An 18880-nucleotide genomic window follows, 5' to 3' on the forward strand; every position below is an offset into this window, starting at 1 on the left:
ACGCCAGGCCTCCCTGTCCATCACCACCTCCCGGAGTTCACTCAGACTCACGTCCATCGAGTCAGTGATGCCATCCAGCTATCTCATCCTCTGTCGTCCCCTTCTCCTCCTGCCCCCAATCCCTCCCAGCATCAGAGTCTTTTCCAATGAGTCAACTCTTTGCGTGAAGTGGCCAAAGTACTGGAGTTTCAGCTTTAGCATCATTCCTTCCAAAGAAATCCCAGGCTGATCTCCTTCAGAATGGACTGGTTGGATCTCCTTGCAGTCCAAGGGACTCTCAAGAGTCTTCTCCAACACCACAGTTCAAAAGCATTAATTCTGCGGTGCTCAGCCTTCTTCACAGTCCAACTCTCACATCCATATATGACCACAGGAAAAGCCATAGCCTTGCCTAGACAAACCTTTGTTGGCAAAGTAATGTCTCTGCTTTTGAATATGCTGTCTAGGTTGGTCATAACTTTCCTTCCAAGGAGTAAGCGTCTTTTAATTTCATGGCTGCAGTCACCATCTGCTGTGATTTTGGAGCCCCCAAAAATAAAGTCTGACACTGTTTCCACTGTTTCCCCATCTATTTCCCATGAAGTGATGGGACCGGATGCCATGATCTTCGTTTTCTGAATGTTGAGCTTTAAGCCAACTTTTTCACTCTCCTCTTTCACTTTCATCAAGAGGCTTTTTAGTTCCTCTTCACTTTCTTCCATAAGGGTGGTGTCATCTGCATATCTGACGTTATTGATATTTCTTCCAGCAATCTTGATTCCAGCTAGTGAGGCTTGTTGAAAGGAAAAGTTGTAAAGACTGAATTGGTTTTATGTAGTCTGTAGTATGGAAGAAAGGATTAAACCACTGAGTGTTGAGGGAAAGTTAAATTTTTATTGTTTTCTCTCCTTATGATGAATATGCAAGATGGTTTTTTTTTTTTTATGGCTTAAGTATATTTCCTCATTTGTGAAATTTGAAGAATGTTATTTACCCTGTCTGACTGAGTCAGACACCTTGTACTAAGCACCCAAGAGATGTTCAGTAAAAACTTGCTGTCACAATGACACATCATTTAGAAGGATCAACTGCATTACTGATGAATATTCACTGTGTATATACTTTATATGAATGTGACTTAAAGTGACAAGGATTCAGTTACTTCTTTTTTTAGTGCAGTAGGAAGTTTTGATGAAATGAGTGCCTTCCTTTAGCTAGGGACTAGCTAAATTGTCTAAAGCTGAAGAACTTGAAGATTATTTGTGCAGAACATACATTTTTTACACCTCATAATCCACATTGCTGTGTGATCATCCACTGCTGCTGCTAAGGTGCTTCAGTCGCGTCCGACTCTGTGTGACCACATAGACGGCAGCCACCAGGCTCCCTGTCCCTGGGATTCTCCAGGCAAGGACACTGAGTGGGTGCCATTTCCTTCTCCAATGCACGAAAGTGAAAAGTGAAAGTGAAGTCGCTCAGTCGTGTCCGACTCTGTGCGACCTCACAGACGGCGGCCACCAGGCTCCCGTCTCTGGGATTCTCCAGGCAAGGACACTGGAGTGGGCTGCCATTTCCTTCTCCAGTGCATGAAAGTGAAAAGTGAAAGTGAAGTCGCTCAGTCGTGTCTGACTCTTAGCGACTCCATGGACTGCAGCCCACCAGGCTCCTCCGTCCATGGGATTTTCCAGGCAAGAGTACTGGAGTGGGGAAGTCGCTCACTAGAATCTCTTAATTGCTAGGAATTTGACCTCAGGCATTGACCCTTAGAAAAATCATTATTGATTACTTTCAGAGAATAAGCTTAATTCTTTGGTAGTTAAAATTTTGATTTTTTTCCTGTACGCTTAATAGGTTTTAAGTAATCAAAATGTTGATTTGACATCTGTCATTTTTCTTTTATAGAGAGAATAAAAGTAGAGCTCATAGTGTTTTAATATATAAATAAATGTTTGATTTATTTCAACAAAATTGTATGATTTGTAGCCACTCCTTGGGAGTGGCTTGGATGGTAAACAATCTGCCTGCAATGCAGGAGATCCAGGTTCAATCCTTGAGTCAGGAAGATCTCCTGGAGACGGGAATGGTAACCCACTCCAGTCTTCTTGTCTGGAGAATTCCATGGGCAGAGGATTCTGCTGGGTTGTAGTCCATGGAGTCGCAAAGAGTCAGACGTAACTGAGTGACTTTCACTATACTGCTGCTACTCTTTGGGAAGTGTTTTGCCAGACACTTAGATTGCCAGCTTGTGGAAGCATGCAGACCTGCCTTTCATGAGTACCGAGCTGGTACAGCCAGCACGGGACGCGAGGACGCGCAGAGCTTTACAGCTGACCGCTGGAAGGGCGGGCCTGGGTCTCAGCCAGCACGGGACTCGAGGATGCGCAGAGCTTTACAGCTGACCGCTGGAAGGGCGGGCCTGGGTCTCAGTCTCCCCGCCTGTAAGGTGAAGAGGCCGGACTGGATTCCTTCTTCTTCAAAGATCAGTTTCCACGAGCCTGTGTCTTTTGTTTATGTTCAGGAATGTTAACAATTTTAGATTCAGTACTGAATTCCAGTCCCTCCCCTGAAGCAGAGTTCAGTGTGTGCTCTTAGTATCTAAGCTTTTAGTTATAGGCTCTGCGTCTCCTATTTTTGAAAACCTTTAATTAATCCTTTATTGTGCAGAAAGCCTTTCGGGCCATAGGTGGCGCTGCTGCACCTTTAAAAAGTCTTCACTTTCCTGTCTGGAAGATTTAAGTGACAGTCCTTTAATCTGACTTTGTTTAGTGCTTCAGGATAGCACATTGTCCACTATGTCTGGTTACCTGGAAGAATTATTCTAGTTATTTATACATTATTTTTATTCTGTCATCTCGGTGTGAAAATTTCAGGCTTGCTGTGCAAACAATGGCAAAATTGGACTTTTCTTCCAATATTAGAAACCAGTGAGCCACGACTTTATAAAACAAGTGGTCCCTGGGAGCACCTTAAAGCAGAAAAATGTGTTGAGCTCCCCGAGTATTGAACCTGCTGCTGTGCGTTTATCAGTGGGAGGTGATTTGGTTGGTGTAGGAGGGAGGGTAGTTTTTTGACTTGGGTTGAATTCACATGCTACCCCTTTAGCCATGCCAACTTGAGTCAGTTCTTTCTGAGTTTCCCCCTTGTGTGTAAAATAGAGATGCTCCTGCCTGCTTTGTAGAATGGTGAGAGTTAGAAGTTATGTGAAGTGTTTAGCATGGTGTTCTCTCAAAAGAGCACAAACCCTTAGCTCTTGTTGTATGAAGCCATCATTTTACAGTCTTGAGCAATTACGAAGGAATTAAAACAGGGAAAGCTGGTTTTATGATGAAAGATCCAATTAAGAAATGGGTAAAATATTTGAAGAAGGTCAGTAGTTCCTGTACTCATACTTTAGCAGCAGCATCAGAATGAGGCCGCTGTACAGTCACCCTGAACATTAAGCCGCGCCATTTTTGGCTAATTAATTCATGCTGGGGCTCCGGTGGACCCAGTAATTACACTCCTGTTTTCTCCACCAGCCAACTGAGAGATGGGGCGAAAGTGTAGGGGGTGGAGGAAATGTCCTCTTAGTTACTGATAAGGCCTCATTCTCCGTGCACTTCAGGGCTTCGGGGAAACGGGTGTCTTAATAGTGTGTCCTGGGGCTGGAGAGGCCGCTTCGGGTCACAGCGGGCGCTCGTGAGGGGACCTGGCCCCGCCGTGCTCAGGGCCGTCACGTCATGGAGCTGAGCATCCTGGGCGCTTCCCGAGCGTGGCCAGCACCTGGGCAAAGGAAGGTTTCCCGTGTCCCCCTTGTCTCCCAAACTCCCCGAGCCCACTCCTCGGCCCGTTTGTGTGAGGAGGGCTGGCCGTGGATCAGAGGTCGGGAGTGTGGAGGGCGAAGCCCATGGGGTCACGAAACAGTTGGATCCAGCTCAGCACGCACGCGCGGCACGCTTCACAGGCACCGCTTGTTGAGCACCTGACGTGCGCTACCTGCTTTTCTAAGCATTTTACAGACGCTACTTTAATTCTTTAATCCTCACAACAAACACGTGGGGTGGGGTGGATTATGATCCCAATTTTACAGATGTGGGGATTGAGGCACAGAGAGCCAGGGTAAGTGATTTGACCAAGGTCACAGAGCTGGTAAGCGGCAGAGCTGGGACTCAAACCCCGGCAGTCTGGCTCCAGGCTCTCAGCGTTCAGCCCGTCCGTGGATCTGTACATGCGCCTGTCCATCGGCCAGCCTGGAAACAGTGGGAAAGGGAGAGTTACACGGGCGTTCACAGCTGCGTCTCAGCCAGGTCCATGCACCGTGACCCTCATTTTTCGTGGTCTAAGCAGCAGGTCTGTTCGAGTTTGGTTAATGTGAAACCTGTCCATTGGGGGTGGATGATGCTGATAATATAATTCCTGAGCACACTGAGGTACCCCTGGAGCTCTGGCTGGACGATGTCCTGTTTCTCATTGTGATTTCTTCAGACGGTGCCAATTATTATCTCCACACCCCCTCACACATGGACATAAGATGAGAAGCTTCTGAGTAGCCCAGATAATCAGTTAGCAGAGCCCACCAATCAGAAGACTGTCATGTACCTAGAAGTGGGCTTAATGAAAGGAAAGAGCTTCCAGGGAGTCCAGTTAAAGTCCAGCTGGTAGAAAGCAGTCCATTTTTTTTGTGCTTGAGCTTCTTGTTTGAAAAGATTGGATTAGATGAATTAGCTTAAAAGACAGAAAAGGGTCATTTCAAGTGGTACATTCACACCAGTAAGAAGTGGTGGTTGACCGCCTGGGTGAGTCATGAAATAAAAAGATTTTTACAAACTTCATAAAACAGCCTGAAAAGCTCTGCAGTCTCAGTGCAGTTAGCATGGGACCCCCTTCATCCCTGGACGCCCTGAGGGGTTGAGTAATTGATGATTGTGATAATGACTCTGAGGCATCAAAAAAAAAAAGGTCTCCTATTTAAAGGATGTGGCACAGGGTACTATATTTGATCAGAGTTTTCACTGAACAGGACATTTTTAGCACCATGTGGAAATCCCAAACTCCCCGAGGTTCCCCGCAGCCAGTACCCTCTCGGTGCAGACCTGGTGGCACTTGTTGGGGGCTGCGATGGAGCAGCTCCCCTGGCTCCCCGTCCGTCCGTCAGTCCGTCTGCCCCGAAGGCTTTCTCATCCCCACCTGCCTTGTAGGGCTGCCCTGACAGTCACACGTGTTGGTGGTCAAGTGTTGTGTTTGGTGTATAGTCAGTGTCAACGATAGAAAGCACCTGTTTCTTATTATAATGGTGGCTTCTGGATTGCAGTGATTTTTAGTCTGCATTTAAAAATAAAGATTGCAATACACAAAGTGGCTATTAAGTAGTGTCCTGGGAGCCGTTCTCTGTGTGGACAGTTGAATACATGTGCTATTTCAGTACAACTATGTTATTGGGACACAGCTTTGTGAATCTTGTTAATGTGTTTAAAAACTGTCAGAGCTGATGATGGGCAGAATTCTTGGATCCAGTGCCTCTTAGGGTGTGATTCGCCATCGTGAGAAATTGCGTTCTATGGAGAAGGCTAACTGGGTCTCACTGATATTTGGATGATTCAGCAGATGATCAAGGCTTTCAAAGCCTTCTTGATAATTAATGAAGTTAACAGTTTCGTGTTGTAGACTAACTACAGAGCTGCCTTCTAGAAATTGGAAATCCTCAACTTGTGAAGTGTCCAGTAATTCAGTGTGTGTGTGAGTGTGTGTGTGTGTGTGTGTGATTTCAGCAAAGGAGAAATAAGTTCCATGTAGCCATCTGATACCTTTCTCTTCCAGACCAAGGTGTGGGCATTTATTTACACAAATAAATTGGTAGTTCACTTTCACATCTGTCATTTGGCCGATTTGAGGGAATAAATTGTCATGCTTGTTTCAGAAGAGTCGGGGAGCGTGCGGTTAGAAAGCGGGGCGGGAGGCAGACAGGGAGGCACGTTACAGTTTGTGCAGGGTATGAGAACCAGTAGCGTTCCTTTTTTCCTTCTAAAGCATAAAGGCATTGAATTGTAACATACTGTTACTCAGAATTGTTTTTCTGATCAGACACAAGTGTCTCAGATTTTTCGAGGGCATGTGAATTATGAAATGTGATTTAGTAGTTATCTTTAAAAGTGGCTTTGTTTTTCAGATAAAAGGTCATAATCTGTTCTTTCTTCCAGGGGCCCAGGAAGTCCTCATTGACCCAGGTACATGATCTATGTGCTTAGTCTCTCGGTAATTTTTTTTAAAGTGCTTGTTTCGTGGTGGTGTGAATGAATGGTTTCAGTTTCTGGATTGTGATCTTTGGAACGTGCTGATTTAAGTAACTTTAAATCAGTACAGTTACAAATGTGATTGCTGTTTGTTCCTTGTTTGATGGGGCACCCTATTGATTGATGTTGTCTGTCCGGGAGGGAAGCCCTTCCTCCAGCATGGTTAAGTGAATGATTTGCAGTGTGCCTTTAAAATCCTCTGAATGCCCTGAGCATGCCTGTCCAGTTAATTTTGAAGTCGTGATTCTGCTCTGATTCTGTGGCTTACGCTCCTCTCAGTGTGAATTTGAACTCTCTGTTGCATTTTGTGTGTGTATTAACAGGGAAAGACATTGTGCATTTTTTTTTTTTGCAGAGGTGGGTTTTTCTTTCCTCTCTTAATGTCTTCTTTAATTAATATAGCAAAAGTCTCTTTTATTGCAGTGCATAATTATTTCAAAATGAGATCTATTATTTTCTGGCTTAATTGGAAACGATGAACAAAGAGTCATTAAAAAAAAAAAAAAAGAAAGAAAACCCTCCCATCCTTTGAAGGCTAGAAATCAGGGGGTCATGCTTACACGTGCTTTGTGGCCAGCACACCTTCCCTCATCTCATTGCGTATCTTGCTTCTGAGATGAAAGTGCTTCAGGTTTGTTGATCTTTGTTTTAACATTTGTGTTGCATTCTTCCTCTAGGCTGATGTTCCCTGATGGAGTTTGTGGAAGTGTTTCCCTTCCTATGTGTAGGAAGGGAAGCAAATGCTTTGTGGTGTTTTCAGGAGACCCGAGGTGCTGATGAGAAAGCAGCTGAGGTTGGGCTCTGTAGCTGAAGGACACTCCTGCACCTCCTGGCTGAAATCGATGAACAATGAAATCAGTGTTAGATGTGTTGGTGTTTGACCAGTAGAAGTTATCGAGGCCACACCGGCTAGTTTTGCCTGACAGGAAGTCCTGGATTCACTTGTGGGAGAACCGGATGCTTTACTAGGTAGAAAGAGCTTAGTGATGTCAGAAAAATCAGTCACACGTTGAGATTAAAGGAACAATGTCATGTGTTTTACTTCTGCAACTTTTCAAGATAAGGTGGTATCAGGTTGAAACTCAGTCTTGAGTGCTGAGAGTGAAGTGGGGGTGTTTCTGTGGGCGCTGTTGTTCAGGCACATGTCAGGGTCCCGTGCGAGAGCTTGAGGCTGGCTGCAGAGCCGGGGTCTGGTGTCCTCAGGGCGCCCTCTGTCTTGGTTCCAGGCAAGAAGGACGCAGCCTGGGCCTCTCCTCCCCAGAAAGAGCGAGGAGAGATTGAGATTCTGCAGCAACTGCCACCCCCTCACGCTCCAGGCCACTCCAGTTCACCAGGAACCTTCTAGCCTCTGCTTACGGGGCCTTTGTCCAGGGCTGGCTGTGCCCTCTCTTCACTCGCCAGCATCTCCTGTCTCAGACGTTAGGCTCATCTCTTCTGCCCGCTAAACCCTGGCACACGTGTGGGTGGGAAGCCTGCTGGTGGGGAGCCTTGCCCTGACTCTGCCTCTCTTCGGCTGGTGTTCTCTTGTTTGGCTCCATAGAAAACCCAGCCTGAAAGTGAATCACTGTCTTTTAATTTTTGAGCTTTCAATGGGTGAGTTATTTGAAGCAAACTGTCTCAGGGTTTTTGCTGCCCTCTTTCCGCACAGACATTTCACGGGCTGGAAGGAGCAGTTTGACAGCCCCTGGTTACTGGCTCCGGTGCTTGTTTGGTGGGGCGCACCAACACGAGCAAACCAGGCGTCTCCTCCAGCCATTTCTCACCCCTCAGCTTCCGAGCCCTTGATGGGCATTTGAAGCAGAATGCTTCGTGGGGTCACACTGTTATTTCTTGTCATTTCTGAGTGTTTTGTGAACGTTCAGCCCCTGTTTCCAGTGAAATGATTTTCTGTCCAATTCAGTTAACTCAAATTTGCTTTTCCCATTTTCATGTTGACGGGAGTTTCTTCCTCCTGTAATAAAAGTGAGCAGTTTGCACTTACAATGTCAGAGTACTGGTCCAAGGGGCTTTTTTACTCTTAACAGTTTTCCTACAGTTCACCCATTAAAACATACAGAGGCTCCACTGTATGCCCGAGTGGTGTGTCACACTCAGTCTTGGAACTTTTCATCACCCCAGTCACCCCCCACTTTCCCTGACCTCCTGTGCCCCACGCAGCAGCTCTTCTCTCTGGATTTGCCTGTTCTAGACACTTCAGAGAAGGCAATGGTACCCCACTCCAGTACTCTTGCCTGGGAAATCCCATGGACAGAGGAGCCTGGTGGGCTGCAGTCCATGGGGTCTCGAAGAGTCAGACACAACTGAGCGACTTCGCTTTCACTTTTCACTTTCATGCATTGGAGAAGGACGTGGCAACCCACTCCAGTGTTCTTGCCTGGAGAATCCCAGGGACGGGGGAGCCTGGTGGGCTGCCGTCTATGGGGTTGCACAGAGTCGGACACGACTGAAGCGACTTAGCAGCAGTAGCAGCAGCAGACATTTCGTGTAAATGGAATCCTACAACTGTAGTCTTTTGTGACTAACGTCCTTAGCTTGGCATAACGTCTGCAATGTCCATGTTGTAGCACGAGTCAGTACTTCGTGTTTTGATTTTGCTGAATGACATTTCACCTTACGGATAGACTTTTGGGTTGTTTCTCCTTTTTGGCTGTTAAGGAGTAATGGTGCTATGAACATTCGTGTATAATTTTTTACGTGGACATGTTTGCAGTTCTCGTACGTGCCTGGGAAGTAGAAGTACTGGGTCATGGGGTAGCTAAATGTTTAACTATTTGAGAAACTGCCAGATTGTTTTCCAAGGTGGTTGTGTTAGTTAACAATCTTAGCAGCCGTGTGTGAGAGTTTCAGTTTCTCTATCCTCATCAATGCTTGTTATTATCTTTCCTCTTTTTTTTTTTTTCAGTTCTATAACTTTATTTGACAATTACTGGTTAGTTTTCATCCACAGTAATCATCTGTAGCCTTTTGAGGATGGTGACAGATACGTAGGTAGCCAGCATACAGAGCTCGTGTGGTGAGTCTTCGTATGTCTTCTGACAGCCTCACACAGCATGAGGCGTTCCTTGATCTTTGGCCCAGCAGCTTTGTTGGTTCTGGTGTCAGTGCACACGCCTGGAGCTCCCACCTCCTCCATGACAAATTGCAGGATTCCTTTGAATACCCAAGGGGCACGCTTCTCGAAAGCCCCTCTGTGGAAGCTCTTGTGAAGGTTGATAGTGTATTTTCTGGTCATCACCTTGTTGATGGTGGACGGAGCCTTCTTCTTGCCACCCTTCTTGGTGGGAGCCACCTAAACCCAGGCGACAAGGAGGCTGCGAGTGGAGTGGGACAAACCCAAGTCCGGTCCTCTCTCCTGGCCAGCTTCGTGCAACCGTCCCCGGGGCTCTTGGAGTCCCAAGTCTGGGTGTTGTTATCTTTCTGATTATAGCTATTCTCATTAGTGTTAAGTGGATTCTCCTTGTATTTTTTTTTTTTTTTTGGCTTGTTTAAAATGTAAATGTGATTTTCATTTGTATTTGTAAATATTTGTGTACATTTAGTAATGGTTAAAATATCATTAGTTTGCCATATTAGATGTATATATATATGGAGTATAGTTGATTTGCCATGCTGTGTTAGTTTCAGGTATACAGCGGAGTGAATCAGTTATACATATACTACATAAAGTCCACTGTTTTTTTAGATTCTTTTCCCATAATAGGCCGTTATGGAGTGCAGTTCTCTGTGCTGTACAGTAGGTCTGTATTAGTTATCTGTTTTATTCTACTTCTGTTTTGGGAACAAGTTCATTTGCACCCTTTTTTAGGTTCTGTATCTAAGCTGCTGCTGCTGCTGCTAAGTCGCTTCAGTCATGTCCGACTCTGTGCGACCCCATAGACGGCAGCCCACCAGGCTCCCGCGTCCCTGGGATTCTCCAGGCAAGGACACTGGAGAGGGTCGCCATTTCCTTCTCCAATGCGTGAAAGTGAAAAGTGAAAGTGAAGTCGCTCAGTCGTGTCCGACTCTGTGCGACCCCATGGACTGCAGCCTACCAGGCTCCTCCGTCCGTGGGGTTTCCCAGGCGAGAGCACTGGAGTGGGTGCCACGCCTCCTCTGCCGTATGTGAGCAGTGCCCTTTATTCGTCTCTCTCGTGCCTCACTCACTCAGTGTGGGAATGCCCAGGTCCATCAGTGTCGCTGCAGGCGGTCTGGTCTTTTTTATGGCTGAGTGATACTCTGCTGTATGTGTACCACAGTCTTCTTTATCCATTTCTCCATTGATGGGCACTTAGGTTGCTTCCATGTCCTGGCTATTGTAAACCGTGCTGCAGTGAACATCGCAGGGCATGCATCTTTTTGAATTATAATTTTCTCCATCCTTGTAGTTTTGATTTGATTCCCTTTACAGCTAATGGTACCAAACATCTTTTCATTGTGCTCTTTGGCCATTTGTACATTTTGCTTGAAAAATGTCTTTTCAGAGCCTTTATTTTTTTTTCTAAAACATTTGTTTGTTTCTTTATTTGGCTGCTCAGGGTCTTAGTTGTGGCATGAGGCTCCTTGTTGCAGCGTGTGGGATCTAGCTCTGGCCAGGGAATGAACTGGGCCCCCTGCATTAAGAACAGGGAGTCTTAGCCACTGGGCCACCAGGGAAGTCCCAGATCCTTTATTTTTGGTTGGGTTATTTGTCTTTTTATTATTGAGTTGTAAGACTTCCTTTTATGTGGTAGATGCAAGTTCCTTATCAGATGGTTTGCAAAAATTTTCTCCTGTTCTGTGTGTTGCTCTTCCATTTTCTTGATGGTGTCCTTTGAAGCATAGAAGTTTTAAATTTTGATGCAGTCCACTTTATCTAAATTTTCTTTGTTGCTTGTGCTCTCAGTGTCATATCTAAGATCTGAGCTATTTTATGTGAACTTTATATTTAAAGCAGTTTAATTCTTACAGCGGATCTAGGAGAGAGGCACTGTTGTTACCCCGTCTGTAGATGAGGAGCCTGAGGTGCAGGGAAGTGCGTTGACGCAGCAGGGTCACAGCTGGTGAGCGGGGCTGCGGGAGCCCAGACCCACATGTTTGTCTCCGGAGCCTGTTCTCTTGGCCACCGTCCTCTGTTACTTTCTATGCTGCTGCTGCTGCTAAGTTGCTTCAGTCGTGTCCGACTCTGTGCGACCCCATAGACGGCAGCCCATCAGGCTCCCCTGTCCCTGGGATTCTCCAGGCAAGAACACTGGAGTGGGTTGCCATTTCCTTCTCCAATGCATGACAGTGAAAAGGGAAAGTGAAGTCGCTCAGTCGTATCCGACTCTTAGCGACCCCACGGACGGCAGCCCACCAGGCTCCTCCGTCCATGGGATTTTCCAGGCAAGAGTACTGGAGTGGGGTGCCATTGCCTTCTCTGGTTACTTTCTATAGGACTAGTTAATTAAGGTCTTTACTTCTTTGAGTTCTTATTAATTTTTTTTCCTCATTAGGCACCTCATCTCTTCATTTACCTTGCAGAGCTTGGTGTAGTTTTATTTTAGGTCTAATGTAGGTGTAAGCATTGCTATCAGTTAATTTTTGTACTACCCTCCCGTGATAATTGTTGCTAATTGACCTAATAAAGTCCTACTTAAGTCTTTTCTGGTCATTACACTAGAAGTAGAGTCGTAGCTATAGAACACTTGAAGAAAGTATTTGATTTTATTTTGCTAACCAGTTAATAAAACCTCAGTGTTGACGTAGATTATAAATTTCCCAGAATAGGGTCCCTGCCTCCCTCGTGTTGCATTTTATTTGGTCACGATATGTCTGGATGGCGCCGTTGTCCAGCAGATGAGTTAGAGCGTGGTGCTCGTGAACCATGGTAATGGTGGAATTCTGACAACGGCATCTGCTGTTTCTTTCCCAAGGAGAATCGGAATGTAGAGACACTGCTCAGATCTGTTTCAAAAGCCTGGACTTTTGAGAAGAGTTCCACAAGCCATAGAAAGATACTGTCACTAATTTTAAGTCTATCTTAGACACATTATGGTTACATAGCAGAGTAAATTTATTAACTAGATTTTACAAGAGAAATATACTATTGATTATTTGTTTTAATTAAAATATTCTGCCTTGGATAAAGTAATTAGTGCTCATGAGTGAACAAGAATAAGTTTGCTTTTATATCTGACATGGGGGCAGGCTTCCTCCATATATATACATGTTTTTATCTGTTTTTCAGAATATTTTTATAGCTTTTCAACTATGTTCTAACTTTAGAATTGTATTTAAGAAAATTATCACTGTGTGTGGTGCAGTGTGCACTGAGTTTATCCTGTCTTATGCACAGAATTCCACCATCTCCTGGGTAAAGATTTTCCTCTCATTATATTGAGTTAATGTCATACTTATAGGAACTGTGATTTCTAGGCCTTGCTCTCCATGCTTTTGAAGTTGGCTATCAAATATGACTTTCCCTTTGTTTCTTGGGTTTTCATTGTTCAATTAGAATTTTTGAAGATGAATGTATTTTAATATTTTGTACAGATTTCCCTAGAAACTTGATGTGTTTTCAGTTTATGAAAACTTAAATATACTCTTGTTTTTATTTTTTTAATTTAATTTTACTTTTAGCCACACTGCATGGCTTGTGGGATCTTGGTTCCCCAACCAGAGATTGAACCCAGGCCCCTGCCCTGAGAGTACCAGCGAGTCACTAAATCCTCGCCACTGGGTTGCCAGGCGATTTCCTACTCGTTTTTAAGTAGTTACTTTTCACTAGGTATTTGTTTCTCTTTATAATAAAGAGTTTTCATTTATTTTAAAATTCATTTATTTTTAATTGAAGGATGATTGCTTCACAGTACTGTTGGCCTCTGCCATAGACTAACATGAGATGGCCACGGGCATACACACGTCCCTCCGTCCTGGAGCTCCTCCCACCTCCCACCCTTCCTGCCCCTCTAGGCGTTAGAGAGCCCCAGTTTGGGTTCCCTGAGTCATACTGAAAGCCCCCACTGGTTATCTCTTTTACCTATGGTAGCGTACAGGCGTCCGTGGTGCTCTCAGTGAGACCCGCCCTCCCCTCCCCCCAGCCTGGGTCCATGAGTCTGTTCTCTGCTGCGTCTCTACTGTTGCCCTGTAAGTAGATTCCTAGGTTGCCCTGTGAAAAAAGGTAGCATATTACATATACCTTTTACACTTGGCTTTTTTTGGTTTTATTTTTAAATTTTATTTTACTGTGTCTATTTTTACCATCTTTTTACGGACTGGAAATCAGTCCGTATCAGCTTGCGGACATCATCCTGCTTCCCTCCAGGGGATCTTCCTGACCCAGGGGTTGAACCTGGGTCTCCTGCACTGCAGGCAGATTCCTTACTGTGGGGGCCACCCGGGAAGCCGTGTTCATTTTCTCTACATGTTCTTATCTGTTTTACTGTGTTTTATTTACCCAGCCTTCTAATGTGGACATTTTGGTTGTTTCCATACTCTGTAAATTACAGAGGACACTGTAGTGAATAAGCTCGTACGTGTGTGTTTTGTGTTGTTGGAGTTGTGTCTTTGCGTAAATTCCTGCATAGGGCATCACTGGATCAAAAGGTAAGTATGTATGGCCTTCTGTTCAGTTTTGCCAAACTCTTCTCCGTCAGGGTCACACCGTTTGCCTTCTCAGGGGCTGTGCGTGAGAATGCCTTTCAGCACAGGCTCACTTGCAGAGCCTGCTGTTAGGCGTCTGCGTTTTTGCCAATTAGACAGTTGAGAAATGGTATCTCTTACTATTAGTGAATTTGAATTTAATGTTTAAGGGCTATTTCTATGTTTTTTTTTTAAATGAATCATCTGCTCATATCTTTTGCTCATTTTGTTCTTCTGGATTTTTAGATTTTTTTTTCTCTCAATTTTTATGGCCTGTTTATATATTAGGGATATTGGCCCTTGGTGATATATGTTGAAAATACTTTTCTCTTTGGTTGCTTCTGTTTTGGCTTTGTTTATAGTATTTTCCCTGTGTTTTTAAGTAATTGAGTTTATTAATTTTTAAAATTGCCTTTGGATTTGAATCATATTTGGGCTTCCCTGGTAGCTCAGCTGGTAAAGAATCTGCCTACAATGCAGGAGACCGTGGTTTGGTTCCTGGGTCGGGAAGATCCCCTGGAGAAGGGGTAGACTACCCACTCCAGTATTCTTGGGCTTTCCTGGTAGCTCAGACAGTAGATAATCCGCCTGCCATGTGAAAGACCTGGGTTCCATCCCTGGGTTGGAAAGATCCCTGGGTTGGGAAGATGCCTAGGCTGGGACAATCCCCTGGAAGCATCCTTAGAGGGCCTTTCCTTAATTCAGGTTTTAGATGAACTTACCCAAGGTTTTTGAGCTTCTTTTATGCTCTTCTGTTGTGAGTTAGATCCTAGAGCATTTGGAGTGTGTTCTTGTGTTTGGTGTGAGGTGTGGGTCTGGCTGTATCTTCCCCAGTTTGGAGTGTGTTCTTGTGTTTGGCGTGAGGTGTGGGTCTACTGTATCTTTCCCCAGTTTGGAGTTTGTTCTTGTGTTTGGTGTGAGGTGTGGGTCTGGCTGTATCTTCCCCAGTTTGGAGTGTGTTCTTGTGTTTGGCGTGAGGTGTGGGTCTGGCTGTATCTCCCCCAGTTTGGAGTGTGCTCTTGTGTTTGGCGTGAGGTGTGGGTCTGGCTGCATCTCCCCCAGTTTGGAGTGTGTTCTTGTGTTTGGTGTGAGGTGTGGGTCTGGCTGCGTCTCCCCCAGTGGCCTTGCGGCTGTCCCAGTGCTGTGTACTGACAAGTCCGTCTTTGCCCCGGTCACTGGTACCGGAGGAGTTTATCCCACACTTGTCCTGGTTAACATCAGACTCTCCAGCTGCCCTGTCTTCCTGCTGTTCCCCAGCAGGTCAGGGCCGGTGGTGCCCATGTGGCAGGGCTTGTCTCCTCATTAGGGAGCAGATGCACGTGAGCTCACGTCGTGCCAGCCTGCTGGTCGTTGCTGGCATCGCCGTCACACTGGTACCTGCCTGATCCAGGCCCTTGTTGTTTTTGTGGTTTTGCCTTTCTCTCTCTGCTGCTTCGCCAGGCTCTGCTTTATTCCCTCTCTTCCTGCTTCTCTTTGTCTGTCGAGTTTCCACCTTGGGCCTCCTGTACGCTCTTGCCTGTCCTAGGAACACAGTGACTCTCTCTTGACTGAATGATTAAACAGTTGTTGGGTTGATACTTGAGAGCCCTTGTGATGATTCCCCCCCAACTTTCCCATCCTTCTTAACTGCGCCCTCTCCTTTCCTTTGCTGTCGCCTGGGTCTTAGCCTGCCTGTGGCACTGATTTTCCTGTCTGTAGACTCTGTGTTTCACAGGTTCACAATAATGTTACATGTGGGCTGTCAAAACTTTATAGATGTCAAGAAAGATCAAACCCATTGGATACCAGTATTTTTAGAGGGTGTTATTCTTCTATTGAGTGAAATTAAATCATCGGCCTCACTAAGCTCTCCCGTGAGCTGTGTTCTTTTTATGTTCCTACAGATTATATTTTTTTGGTTGCTGCGTATGCCTTTTCCCCCAGCCTCACTCCTGGAGTTCAGTAAATCATTAAAGTTGAAGTAAAAGTCTCTCAGTCGTGTCTGACTCTTTGCAACTTCATGGACTATGTAGTCCATGGGATTCTCCAGGCAAGAATACTGGAGTGGGTAGCCTATCTCTTCTCCAGGGGATCTTCCCAACCCAGGGATCAAACTGGGGTCTCCTGCCTTGCAGGCAGATTCTTTACCAGCTGAGCCACCAGGGAAGCCCAAGAGTACTGGAGTGGGTAGCCTATCCCTTCTCCAGGGGATTTTCCTGACCCAGGAATTGAACCGGGGTCTTCTGCATTGCAGGCAGATTCTTTACCAGCTGAGCTACCAGGGAAGCCCCTAAATCATTAAGGGAACCCTCATTATCAGTGGTTCCCCCCCCTTTTTTTTAAAGGATAGGGGGACCGTTTGCTCCTTCTCCCTTGTTGGGAGCTTCTTGATGAGGTGAGTTTCCATAGGAGGAATGAAGACCCACCTCGTGCGGACCCCCACTCATCCCCTTCCTTTCTTCAAGGGAAAAGGGTCAAATTTGACAATGTAAAGACAAATGGTTAGAGCTGATGAGATGAAAACGACGACCTGTCACCTATGAAGTATTACTCCACACCAGAACGCAGTGTGCCGTGACCGTGAGGAGCACACGCTGCAGGCTGAGCGCGGCAGCGAGAAGCGCAGGCCCGAGCCCACGCCCTGCGCTGGGGAGACGGCTCTGTGGTCTGCAGAGCTCGGCCTCTCCAGGACCGTTTCCTGTCCTGCAGAAACAGGGCTCACTAGGAGTCCCCCTTCGTAGACTTGCTGTGGCTTGTAAAAGAGGACGCGCGTGGACACCCCCACACAGGTCCTGATTCCTCGTAAGTGCAGAATGACACAGGTTTCACTGGACGGAATCATGACCACCCACGGTGGCCCCTCAGGGCTCCGAGGGTGCTGCGTGCTTTGGAGGTGGACTTCTCAACTCTGCAAGGCCCAGGGTCGTGTCATTGGGCCTTGCTGATTTGAATCTGTTCTTTAGAAAGTACAGATTTTAGGTATTTTTTCATGTGTGCATGCCCTCTTATTATTTATAGTTCTGCCGTCTCATCTCTTGCTGGGATTTTCACAAAATCTGTAGAAACACGAAATCTGAGGCCACCTGCCTCCTCCTGTCCCTTGTGTTTCTTTCTCCCCCGGTTGAAGGGACCTCTGTATAGGGAATGTTCTTTGTTATTCTTTTCCTGGAATCTCTCTCTCCGTCTGCCCATCTTTCACCTGTCCTTCTATCGCTTACTCTTCCGTCTTGTTCCCAAAAGCATCAGAGGCAGCTTACAGAATACCAGAATACCAGATGAGCTGGTGAGAAACGGGGCCCGGTTTAGACAGCAAGGCGAGGAGATGAGCTTGCGTGAGGGGTGCGGGCCGTGTGAGGCGCACGCCTTTGCCCTGTGAGCTCCGAGATCGACAGCAAGCGTGTGCCTGAGGCCCCCAGCAGAAACACGAGGGAGACAGGATGCTCGCTGTCTGTGAAATAAACAAGGGGCTTAGGAGAAGCCAGCTTTTCCTGCTCTGAGGCTTAGGAGAATAATTTTTGCATGTTCTCTGAAATCAAAGAGTATTTCACCTTTCTTTTTTTGTCAGAGTTCTCTGGGTCGTTGGTTACATTCTATAAATGGAAATGTCCCCAGAACTATTCCCCCTGTGTGTGTGATGGCTAGGGAATTAGGTGGTTCTGCTTATTGACAGGGCTCGGCCAGAAATAGAAAAGGACAGCCTCGGAAAGGATGTCAGTATTTGCAAGTTATGTTTTCTTTTCGGTGCTCAGCTCAGGGAACATTTTCACCTAGTTTATCTCCGTTTGAGGGCGCAGTGTGGCCTCTCATAGCATTAAGAGCTTTAGTGCTCGGAGACGGTGCACGCTGACTGCATTGCCGTAGACAACTGAGCTAGCTATTGTAGATGTGTTACTTTTATATAAAGCATTTCATGTTCTTTAATAAAAAGTTTCAACAGGGAGGAAGGCTTTATTCTGAGTTAATTACCATGGAATACAATGCTTTGACTATTTAGACTATTAAAGGGAAGGTGTAAGCGGTGAAGACTTTTAAAAACGGTGTCATTATTTAAATTTCAGTCAGGACTTTTCAAGCTTTATCTTATCTGTGCCCGTCTTTTAAAGTAATAAAGCAACAGGACGGAAGGAGCGAAAGGTTATTTCTTGTCTTCCCCTCGGTGTGCAGGTGCGCTCACTACCAACGGCATCAACGCAGACACCAGCACGGAGATTGGACGGGCGAAGAACTGCCTGAGCCCCGAGGACATCATTGAGAAGTACAAGGAGGCCATCTCCTACTACAGCAAGGTGAAGCCTCCCGCAGGCCCTTTATGTAGCCGCGCTGCTTTAGGCAGGGTCCCTGGTGTGCACGGGCAGTGCTGCCACGGGGTCTTCCAGTTAGTGGTCTCTGTAAGTACTCCTGCGTCGTTCCCGGGTGCATAATACCATATGCCTGAGAATGGGTTTTGTTGATTGAAAATGCTGTATATTTAATTTAGTGTCTGAGAAAAGGGGGGAAAGAGGCTACCATAGCCCCACTACTCAAGATAACATCTCAGTATCTATTTTTTGTCCTTTTTTGCCAGTGTATATTATCTGTATCATAAAAATGGTGAGATTCTGTATTTATTTACTGTGTAGAGACGTACATTTTTCATTTGGCATATTATGTGTGTTTCTACATTATCGAATTTTCTGTGACATGGTTTTTAATCAGCTGTATAGCAATCCATCTTGTGGATACACCATTTTTTTCTTTACTTTGGACTGAAGAAAAGTTTAAATTTTAAATACATTTAACTGAAATACTGGAAAAGGGCCTGGGGTTGTACAGAAGAGTGATAGCGAGTGAGAAGTGAATGTCCCCTGCTTCCCTCCCCTTATTCCCTAAGAGTAGCAACTGTTAACGATTGGCGCCCTCCAGGTGGCGCTAGTGGTAAGGAACCCACCTGCCAATGCAGGAGACAGAAGAGACTCAGGTCTGATCCCTGGGTCGGGAAGATCCCCTGGAGAAGGAAATGGCAACCCACTCCAGTATTCTTCCCTAGAGAATCGGATGGACAGAGCAGCCTGACGGGTTATAGTCCATGGGGTTGC

General features: G+C 45.8%; 1 protein-coding gene across 10 annotated transcripts in view; it reads left to right on the forward strand.

Annotated features, from left to right (window-relative positions):
• The window catches only part of TRAPPC9 (trafficking protein particle complex subunit 9), a 388310-nt gene that overhangs the window by 24982 nt on the left and 344448 nt on the right, over nt 1–18880 (forward strand). For 7 of the 10 annotated variants that reach the window (XR_003038034.2, XM_059893290.1, XM_059893289.1 and 4 more), the window contains exons 5-6: nt 6156–6182; nt 17970–18091. Coding sequence is in view for 9 of the 10 variants with exons in the window: in XM_059893290.1 (XP_059749273.1) it covers nt 6156–6182; nt 17970–18091 (149 nt within the window). In the remaining variant the exon portion in view is untranslated. 10 annotated transcript variants of the gene reach the window in all.

The sequence above is a fragment of the Bos taurus genome, chromosome 14 (genome assembly GCF_002263795.3).
Source record: "Bos taurus isolate L1 Dominette 01449 registration number 42190680 breed Hereford chromosome 14, ARS-UCD2.0, whole genome shotgun sequence".
Classification (NCBI taxonomy): domain Eukaryota; kingdom Metazoa; phylum Chordata; class Mammalia; order Artiodactyla; family Bovidae; genus Bos; species Bos taurus.